A 10696-nucleotide genomic window follows, 5' to 3' on the forward strand; every position below is an offset into this window, starting at 1 on the left:
TCAGATGGTTGTGAGTCTTTGGAACTGTCTTCCTCAAAAGGCGGTGGAGGCAGAGCCTTTGAATATTTTTAAGGCAGAGCTAGATAGATTCTGATTAACAAGAGGGTGAAAGGTTATTGGGGGTAGGCAGGGATGTGGGTTTGAGGTTACATTCAGATCAGCCATGATCTTATTGAATGGCAGAGTAGGCTCTAGGGGCCGAGTGGCCTATCCTTAATTCATATGTTAATGTGTGCTGGGCTCTCTCATCCCTGAGGATAGGGATATTTGTGTAGTCTGCTCCTTCAATGGATTGTTTAATTGTCCATCACTATTCATTACTGGATATGGCAGGACTGCAGGGCTTAGATCTGATCCATTGGCTGTGGAATCGCTTATCTGTCTATCACTTGCTGCTTATGCTGTTTAGCACGCAAGTAGTCCTGTGTTATAGCTTCACTTGGTTGACATCTCATTTTTACGTATGTCTGGTGCTGCTCCTGGCATGTCCTCCTGTACTCTTCACTGAACCAGTATTGATCCCCTGGCTTGATGGCAATGGTAGAGTGAGGGATATGCCAAACCATGAGGTTACAGATTGTGTTTGAGTACAATTCTGCTGCTGTTGATGGCCCACAGCACTGTGTGGTTGCCCAATCTTGAGTTGCTAGATCTGTTCAAAATCTATCCCTCTTAGTGTGGTTGTAATGCCACACAACATGATGGAGGGTATCCTCAATGTGAAGATGGGACTTCATCTCCACAAGGGTTGTACAGTGGTCATTCCTACTGATTCTAACACGGACAGATGTATCTGTGGCACGCAGATTGGTAATGATGAGGTCAAGTATGTTTTTCCCTTTTGTTGGTTCCCTCACTACCTGCAACAGACCCAGTCTAGCAGCTATGTCCTTTAGGACTCAGCCAGCCTGGTCATAAGTGGTGCTACTGAGTCACCCTTGGTGATGGACATTGAAGTCCCCCACCCAAAGTACGTCCTGCACCCTTGCTACCTTCAAGTGATGTTCAAAATGGAGGAGTAATGATTCATCAGCTGGGTTGGTGGGGTGGGGTTGGGCAGTGGGGTGGGGGAGGGGGGGGGGTGGGGGGGGGTGTGGGGCGGTGGAGGAGGGGTGCGTGGCACATGGCAATTAGCAGGAGGTTTCCTTGCCTATGCAGCAACTGAGGAGTCATGGGGTCCATAGTCAATGTTGAGAACTTCCAGGGCAACTCCCTCCCAACTGTATACTGCTGTGCTGCCACCTCTTCTGGGTCTATCCTGTTGGTGGAACACGACATACCTAGGGATGGTCATGATGGTCCTATGTCTGGGACATTGTATGTAAAGTATGCTTCCGTGAGGATGACTATGTCAGGCTATTGCTTGACTAGTCTGTGAGACAGCTCTCCTAATTTTGTCACAAGCCCCCAGATGTTAGCCATGAGGACTTTGCAGGGTCAACAAGCCTGAATCTGCTGTTGCCATTTCAGGTGCCTAGGTTGATGCCGGGTGCTCCATCCATTGCATTCCTTTCAGACTTTGGAGCAGTTTTGTACACCATCTCAGAGGGCAATTAAGAGTCAACCAAGTTGCTGTGGGTCTGGAGTCACATGTAGGCCAGAACAGGTAAGGATGGCAGATTTCCTTCTCGGATGAGTTTTTACAACATTGACGATGGTTTCTTGACCATCATTAGGCTTTTATTTCCAGAAATTGTATTGAATTCAAATTTCATCATCAGTCATGTGGGATTAGAACCTTGGTCCCCAGATTATTATAGCCCAGTGGCAATACCACTAAGCTACTGCCTCCCCATTTAAAAAAAATTACATCACTAACATTTGAGCAACCAGAACCACTAAAAATAGAGGAATCAGTATCACTCCAAATAGAGGAATCAGAATCATTAATAGAGGAATCAGAATCACTCCAAATAAAGAAATCAGAATCATTAACGATAGAGGAATCAGAATCACCACTAATAGAGGAATCATAATCACTCTGAATAGAGGAATCAGAATCATTAATAGGGGAATCAGAATCACTCTGAATAGAGGAATCAGAATTATTAATAATAGGAGTCTGAATCATTAATAAAAGAGGAATCAGAATCACCAATAATAGAGGAATCAGGATCACTAATAATAGACAAGTCAGAGTCACCAATAATAGAGGAATCAGAATCACTAAGAACAGTGGAATCAGAATCATTAATAATAGAGGAATCAGAATCACTAATAGAAGAGGATAAATATTACCAATATTATCAACGTCAGCGACAATAAATAACTTGACATCAAAAGCAGTAGAGCAATCGAACAGGTAATTAATTCGTGTAAAGGAGGAAAATGTACTGAAACTTGTGTTTCACCTTAGCTTCACTAGGTGTCATTGTTTCCATCTGTAGTGAGATGTCTTGTTAAGATATTCTTGTCAACTCTTCTTCCACATTGCATGCATGACCCATGGTTTTGGAAGTTATATTCTATGGCATGTTAGTGCACTGTTTGGGAAACTTCTGGGTTGATTTTTGGGCAATTAATTTCAGCATCGTGTCTTTACTTAAACATTTACACTAAATGTAAGTGTCTGGCTTTTGAGAAATCTGATGTGTTTTACTAAATTTGAACAAAGCACTTTTTGTTCTATATCTGACAAATACTTTGGTTAGGGTTGAACTTTAGTGGGATTGCAGTGTAAATATGTCTTAAACCGTTTGATCTTCTTCCTGGACTTTGTTTCATGTTACTCAATGGGTTTTTTCTTTCATCCCCGCAATGCAAATAATGATATCAAGGCTATAAATATGTTACTTGTTACTTTAGGCGGCATTACCAGCATTAAAACAATAAATGAGCAATAACTGTTCCTAGTTCAGGGAGCAGCACCGTGTGCAATAAAATGAATCCAACCGATACATCAACATCCAAAAGCTCTTGTCACCTCCCAAACTTGTGCGAAGTTTGTAATGAAAATATTACCTTCTGCATTCTAATAATAATGAATTGTCGCTTGAGGGGCACAAAATATTTTGGTGATGAGAACTGTTGAAAAGTGTTGATATATTTTACAATTCAATATACGAACTGCGAAAGAGGAGATCGAAGTGAAATGCTTGCTTTATTTAACGGGGCGTCACTCTGTTCCACGAAACCGTTCAGTCTAAAGCTTTCCATTTAAACTGTCTACAGCATGAATGGTACTGGCTGCCTATTCTCTCCCACTGCCACTTGTAGACACTACACTGAAAGTATAAGTGTCTGGGTCTCCGCCGCCTGATATTTTCGGCAATGGGGCAAGTTGTATATTCTAAAGACTATTGTACTAAAAATCTGTAGCTACAAACTCGAAACAGAAATAATGCCATTTTGTACGGTCTAAGACATGCATTACAGACACGGGGCTATATACTGAGGGGATGGTTAAGCTTCAGAAATTAGGCTAGTGTTGAATGTTATTTTGCCATTTTGTGTCAGAAAGTGATCGATCGCCTTGCATACTGCTGTCTTCGCAACCATCTCGCTGAAAGGACAAACTGCACGCATCCACATCGATTTCCTTTCTCCCTTTCTGTGCAGTCGATAGCACTGTTTGTGCAAATGGCAGTTTATAACACGGTCCCAAACCATCTCGTTGATATTTATTGACTTTATTTAGCCATGTTTTGTTTGTTACAAAGACTATTTTAGAAACTGCTCGCTTTGAAACAAGCTTTCAATTTCCTGGTTAATTTCACTTCAACGTTGAGATCCGCGCCACAACCCCCATTCGTCAGTTTCACAACGCCTTGTCCGAATAAACAATTTAAAGTGTAGAATAGGCTGTTCTCTTTCGCATGGATTAGTCGGCATTTGCAGAGGTTGCTATTTGTGTTGGGCAATGAAAGCAATACAAGGGGCGTTTCTACTTGAGTTCAGGAACACAAGCGCGCACAAAAAGACCAGAATCGGTGTGTTTACACATATGGATTCCTCACAAGGAAAAAGTAGAACTTTATCAAACATTTCATTCTGGTCCTACTCCTTCATTGCGCATCGGAGTGCAGAACATTGTGCGCGCAAAGATCGCTCGTACTCTCCTTGTAGGCGCTGAGTTGGCATCTCACTGTTAAGACGTTACGGATGCCTGCATCTTCTCCCTATCACCCTCCCCTCAGGTCCATTTCTTTTTTCTCAGTGCCGACGTTATGTACATATGACGGCTCTTAGTATTCCCCCAAATAAGCGAGAGGTCAATTATGCAATTGTGATGAATAAGACCCAAAGAGGTTTAAAATCCTTACATGTTCTCTATAAGTAGTATGCACGGCACCTTAAAGCTGCAAGACTTTGCAAACAAATATAAGTTGGTCAGAGAGGAGTAATCTGTTGCACCTGAATAAAGTAAAACAAATAGATAAAATGGGTTTTATCTGCTAAATACGTGGATTTTGTGCAGTTATTTCGGGAAGCGGGACAGTTGGAAAAGGAGATAATAAACCTAAGATTAAAACTGGGTTTTGCACAATCCTTTAAGGGCAAGTTCTGAAACAAGTGCATTTTTTGTGTAAAACAAATATCTAATCATATATTTTAATTAAAAAAGGCGCGCTGCTGTGTCAATATCCAGGCAGCTCTAAGCAACAAGGGGTTAGTGCACTCAGGGCTGAGAGGCATCGGCCAATGGGAGACAGGCGGGGGGTTGGTATGTAAATGAGGGGCAGCGCGTGCTCCCGGGGGCCGGCCGGCCGGCCGCAGCTGAAAAGCTCCATTTGTTTATTGAGAGCGGGCCGGCACGCGCCGGGCGCACGAATGGAGGGGGCGACGCGCGTGGAATGTCAATAGGAGAGTGAGAGAAAAAAAGTGGGGGGAGAAGCAGTGGGCGGGGCCTCATCCGGAGCGTGCATGGAAAGGGGGGGGGGGGGAGGCGCGTGTTGAAAAGGGCGAGTGCCTGCAAAGTTTGCAGCAGATCGGCTCCCGGAGAGGTGCGGGTCGGGACCTGCTCTTTGCGGTAAAGCGCGAGCTCCACGCGAACGCCACGAGCGCTGCACACCGCCAACTGCCAACTTTTTCTTCCCCCCCCCCCCCTTTTTAACTCTCATTCTCCTTCCCCTCCTCCCTTCCCCCTCTCCCACAACCCCTCGTCCATGGAGCGGACAGCGGCCTCGCAACTAATGCAATCCTCCTGTCAGTACCTATTGGAAAGCCGGCCGGTCCCCTACAACAGCGACGGCGGCTCCCCAGCCTCCTCCCCGGACAGCAGCGGTAGCGGGAAAGGCAGCACCAAGCCGGTCAAACGGCCGAGGTCCAGCTCGCCCGAGCTGCTGCGCTGCAAGCGGCGCCTGAGCTTCACGGGTCTGGGCTACTCGCTCCCCCAGCAGCAGCCGGCGGCCGTTGCCAGGCGCAACGAGCGCGAGCGGAACCGGGTCAAGCTGGTCAACCTGGGCTTCCAGACCCTGCGGCAGCACGTGCCCAACGGGGCGGCCAATAAGAAGATGAGCAAAGTGGAGACGCTGCGCTCGGCGGTCGAGTACATCCGAGCGCTGCAGCAGCTGTTGGACGAGCACGACGCCGTGTCGGCCGCCTTCCAATGCGGGCTGCCCTCACCCACACTCTCCCCTACCTACTCCACCGACCTCAACTCCATCCCCGCATCGCCGCTCTCCACCTACTCCTCGGATGAAGGAAGTTACGAGGCTCTGAGTCCGGAGGAGCAGGAACTTCTCGACTTCACCAGCTGGTTTGACAGATACTGAGACAGGTAGGCGGGTGATCTATCTATCCATCGTATCTATCAAATTTATCGTGTCTGTTGTGTCTATTGTATTATATCCATCGTGCTTAACGTATCTATCTGCCAATCCATCTTCTTCAACGTTGGCTGCATTGCCATTTCATCTGTTATTTTATCTTTATTGAGTTTAAAAAGGAAGGGAACGCTTTGGGCTTAAATATGCCTGATGTTTTTCTTTTTAAAAAGGGTTTGTGTGGAATCTATTCCGAAATGTGTGTTTCTGACACACCTCTTGCCTTTCTATTCCAGATGTTTGAAGGGAAGCATACCAATACCTCGGCGTCATCATTTTTGTGCTACAAGAGGGGGAAATAAAGAGGAGAGGGATGGCGCGTTTCTGTTTACCAAGAGCTTCGTTTTCACTGCCAGCCTCCTGAGTGCTGAACATCGGGGACCACAAACTACTCAGGACACACTTTTGAAGATGCTTCCAAGAGAAAGCCACGAACAATTATAACTGAAGTGCAATTTTGTAAATAGCCCTCCCCAGTTACTGGAGGGGACCATGGAGAGCGGACTGACAGGGTGCAGTCCTCGTGATGCTTGTCTGAAAGGGGTATCCAACATTTCTGTATAGCTAATATACCTGTTAAAGGGTGTGGTGTTAAAGGGGAATGTCTCAGTGGCATAAATGCTATCCGTCTGTCACATACTTATATACCCTGTCGCTTTTTGGGATCAGTTAATAGGAAACTAACTTTATATTGGGTTTTAGAGTGGAGAAAAACTTGATGCTTCCGTACTTCGAAAGAATTTTTTGATTCGGATTGATGTAAACATTTCTATTTTGTATCTATTCTTACTACAAGGATTATATGAAGACTTATTTTTGTATATAAACGAAAGCAGAATAAAATGAGCTGTCCAAAAGCAAGATCTTAACATGACTTACTATATCACTGCCACTAGCACAGTATCAAAGAGTGCAAGAACAAAACAATCTTTTTCTCCATTTGAAAAGAACAGTTCCATATTGTTAACTATGCTTATCTATGGCGTGCCTTGAATTTCGTTTGTTGTAATCTAGTTCTGCGAAATTAACCCCCCAAACCCTTTCCGGTCTGATTGAAGGTTGTTTTGATACATGGGGGACCCCATGTATGTGCACTTGCTGTGGTTACCTTGTTTGTTTTTACTAAACTTGTACATAAGCATTTTTTAAAAGAAGTATATTTTATGTGAAATAGTCTATAAATAAAGATTTTCTATTTATACATTATTTGATGTATTTCATTTGATATAAACTTCACTTCTTGCAGTATTAGTTTAAAAGCCCCACTAATGAGTGAAATAACTGTCACTGCACCTTGTGTAGCTTACACATCGGGAAATTACATATGAGAAAAAAATGGAGCTTATATAGTGTATTCGATAGATGGGAACAATGTCAAAAGGAGCATGATTTGAGACAAAAAAAGGCAAAAAATCCCATTCAGATTGGTGATTCTAACATAAATTTGAGAAATAACGTGGAGTGGAACTACAAACCCTTAGGGGTTCAGAGATCGATAATTGTTCGAAAATTATGCAAAAACAATTTATAGCTTAGTATAAAACTTGCGTATCGCCCAAGTGATCAATAAAACCATCAGATTTCAATATCTGTAAACGTTGTGCAGCTTACGTATTTGTAATCACGAGTTAAGTACATCCATGGCAATGGCCTTGACATATGCAAATTGTTACTTAATTTCAAGTTTGCTTCTTATGTATTCAATAAAAGCATAACTTATTATGGTTTATGCAAATTAGACCATATACACATTCACCATCCTATTGATAGGAAATAATGCATTTCGAATTAGGTCAAATCAACCGCAATGGGATACCCTGTCTCCTTAACAGAAGTGTTTGCTTCTAAATTTCTTCATTTTGTACTTTGATTCATACACGCAACGAATAACAAAAGTAATACAGGTATAGTTTTGAAGGTATTGCCCATCAAAATGTACAAATGGTTGCTTAAGTCTTGCTGGTTTGTTGTGGTGTTAGCTAAACTGCCTGTACCCTTGCACCATGTAACACAAAACTCACTTACTATCCGATATTTATTGGACCGTATGTTTCTATCAGTACTGACTGCTGTGTGGGGATATATTTAATAAATTTGTGTATGCAAGGAGTGTGTTAGAATGACCAAGTGAATTACTGCGCGTAGCTAGTTTCGTTAAATCAAGAAGCGTGGCTTTATGGTGACCAAACTGTCAGATTTTGCGTTTGAAATTATTAAAATGGGAAAAATTCCGTTCAGAACGGACTTCAGTTTATGACGAGTTTTTGTGAGACATCGGAGGACAGTATTTGTGATCTGCTGGTTGCTTTCTGAAGGTGATTTCCACATCGAGCGTTGGACAGCATCCGTAGCGAGTTATTGGCAAGTAATTCAAATCATACACATCGTTTCAGTCCAAGGGACTGTGCAGCTTGGTGAGAGAGGGATGGAGAGGTGCTAGAGTTCTCTGTGCAGCGGAGGATTTGCATGGCACACTCCTAATTAATTTGTTCAATTATTTATGTTTTTATCGTATGAATAACGAAATAAACAGCAACAGGTAAATAAAATTAAACGCCGAGACTGATTGCCTTAAGCGAGGATTCTGGGATGCAATAGCTCATTGGATGTTTATAGGCTGTATATATCGCACTGAGTACATCATTGCCCACAATATGGGCAGCAATAATTCAGCAATTTATATTTACAGAAAATAGGAAAATTCCCAAGACTCTTCAGGAGAGCGTGACCGGATCCCCCCCGCAACAATAACGAGAATAGTGAATCAAAACAATGTTCAAATGGGCCAATGAAATTAGCGCGTTTTATTTGGCACTCATCAGCTGTGCAGCAGAAATGAAACGAACTCAGCAATATTCAAAGGGAAGCTCAAATCACTAGATCACTTCCCAATGGCTCTGTTGGTAATAGTTAATTCGACCAAGTCTAGTCGTCCATCTTCCAATTCACTCGCAAAGTTGTAGGACGAAGCCTGACCAAAAATCTCCGAACCTCTCCAAGAAAATGCGTTTAGAGTTGACTATTGTCTGGGACTATTACAAGGCTTTTGTCTGTGACATCTTTTGATTATCTGCTCCTATCACTGCTTGCTTGTCCCTACAACCAACACCCGCCCCCCCAAATTCTCTGCCCCCCACCCCCCCACCCCCACCTTAAACCAGCTTATATTTCATTCCTTTCCTAAGATTCACTCAGTTCTGTTGAAGGGTCATGAGGTATCGAAACGTCAACTCTTTTCTTCTCCGCCGATGCTGCCAGACCTGCTGAGTTTTTCCAGGTAATTCTGTTTTTGTTTTGGATTTCCAGCATCCGCAGTTTTTTGTTTTTATCTCTTTCATCTCATTATTGTGTGGCATCATTATTATTATTATTGTAAATAAACATTGAGGTTCGGGAGAGGAACACACACGCAAAATTCTGACTTCACTTTCACCTGTCGGTAAATCTATGGATGGAGAAAGAGACCGCCACAGAAAGACTCCCTGGGAGCCCTAGCTGGAGTCAATAGTGCAGCTGGAGGATGGCCACGTGTCGCCTGTCACTCACCCGGCTCTCGGCGAGCGCATTGGTCGGCGGCGCACGTCCGCCCGCTCGCCACCACCTCCCCCCCAGCAACCCCCTTCCCTCCCTCGGAAGAATGAGTTTAAAGCGGTGATTAATGAGGGCAATTACTCATCGGCTGCCGCAGGACAAACGGCCCTGTGATTGCGCCCCATCGGCGTCCCGCAGTGCGCTCCAAAGAATAGAACTCGTTCGCTATTTTGCTACCACGCACACACAATAATATTGGCGCATTGTGAGGCGGCGGTCTTGCTGGGAAGTGGAAGCGTTTCTTGGGTTTGATGTTTACACGCTGTAATTTCCTGGGGTCAAATGCTGTGAACCTTCATATCTACTCGGGGCCCGTTACCCCGGCCTGACTGTCCGATCAGCTCCTCGTGTGTCCTCTTGCAAAGACCCAGTGTATCCCGCCATCAACTTTTCAATCCGATTGTTGCACACACTACACAATCGCTGTATGACCATCAATCATTTCCAAATAATAAAGCCTCCCAAACTCATTGTGTAGGCGTTGATTATAGTAATTCTATTTTTTTTTACAATAGTCCACAAAGGTTTCTTGTTTTGTAAATGGGGGAAGCGTGGGGCGGGAGGGAAACTGGAACAAAACGTGGCCGAAAACGCTCCCAAATAGACAATTAGAAAAAAAATAAGAGAACAGGTCGAACAACTGATTCCACCCTGAGCAACACTGACCTCAGGGAGTGTATATTCTTCAGGCACCAACTTAATAGGGCTGTGGGTCATTTTTAGGTCCAATAAGATTATAGCTTGCATGCACCTGCCCAACATAGCTCTGAATGGAATTCCGAATATCCGCCACTTCCAAGGCAACATTACACAGGTCCTGAAACTCTCCTTTCAACACCAGCAATATGTAAACGTTGGTGCAACCAATGGGGAAAGCGCCCTTTCCAATACACTGCCGAACATGTGTTTAAACAAGTCTCTTTGAGCCGTCAGCTCTCATCGGCTGATCATTGCTCTCGCTAAGAAACCAGATAACAATTGCGAGAATTATATATTAAACTCTGCGGGTCCAATAAACAGGATGGTGGTAAAATAAATAGCGGCAATATTAGCCGGATTCAGAACATTTCTGGGTGTTCTGATAGACCTATGTCAAAGGGCAGGTCCAGCTGGCTCTATGTGAGCCTCACATAATTGGTGATTGGACCCCAAGCAGTCCGTTCTCTTGGTTTACTTTGAAAAGGGGTTACGGTAGGGATTTACAACCAGGTGCAAGCTCACTCGTTTGTTCATTCGTATTAGTATTGAGTATTCATGGGACAAGAGGTGCCTGAACACTTCAGATTACATATTGTGACCAAAGATTATTCTCAGCAGGGATTCCATAGTGAACTCTTTGG

At 43.9% G+C, this 10696-nt stretch overlaps 1 protein-coding gene across 1 annotated transcript; it reads left to right on the forward strand.

Moving 5' to 3' along the window:
* Positions 1-5096: 5096 nt before the first annotated feature.
* LOC121283526 (achaete-scute homolog 1-like) lies at positions 5097-6914 on the forward strand. Its single transcript, XM_041198202.1, has 2 exons — positions 5097-5719; positions 6002-6914. The coding sequence occupies exon 1, from the start codon at positions 5106-5108 to the stop codon at positions 5712-5714; it is 609 nt and encodes a 202-aa protein (XP_041054136.1). The 5' UTR covers positions 5097-5105; the 3' UTR covers positions 5715-5719; positions 6002-6914.
* Positions 6915-10696: the final 3782 nt, after the last annotated feature.

This window comes from Carcharodon carcharias, chromosome 10, assembly GCF_017639515.1.
Source record: "Carcharodon carcharias isolate sCarCar2 chromosome 10, sCarCar2.pri, whole genome shotgun sequence".
Taxonomy (NCBI): domain Eukaryota; kingdom Metazoa; phylum Chordata; class Chondrichthyes; order Lamniformes; family Lamnidae; genus Carcharodon; species Carcharodon carcharias.

Coding starts and splice junctions, on each gene's coding strand:
- LOC121283526 (XM_041198202.1), top strand. CDS start 5,106: ATGGAGCGGACAGCGGCCTCGCAACTAATGCAATCCTCCTGTCAGTAC.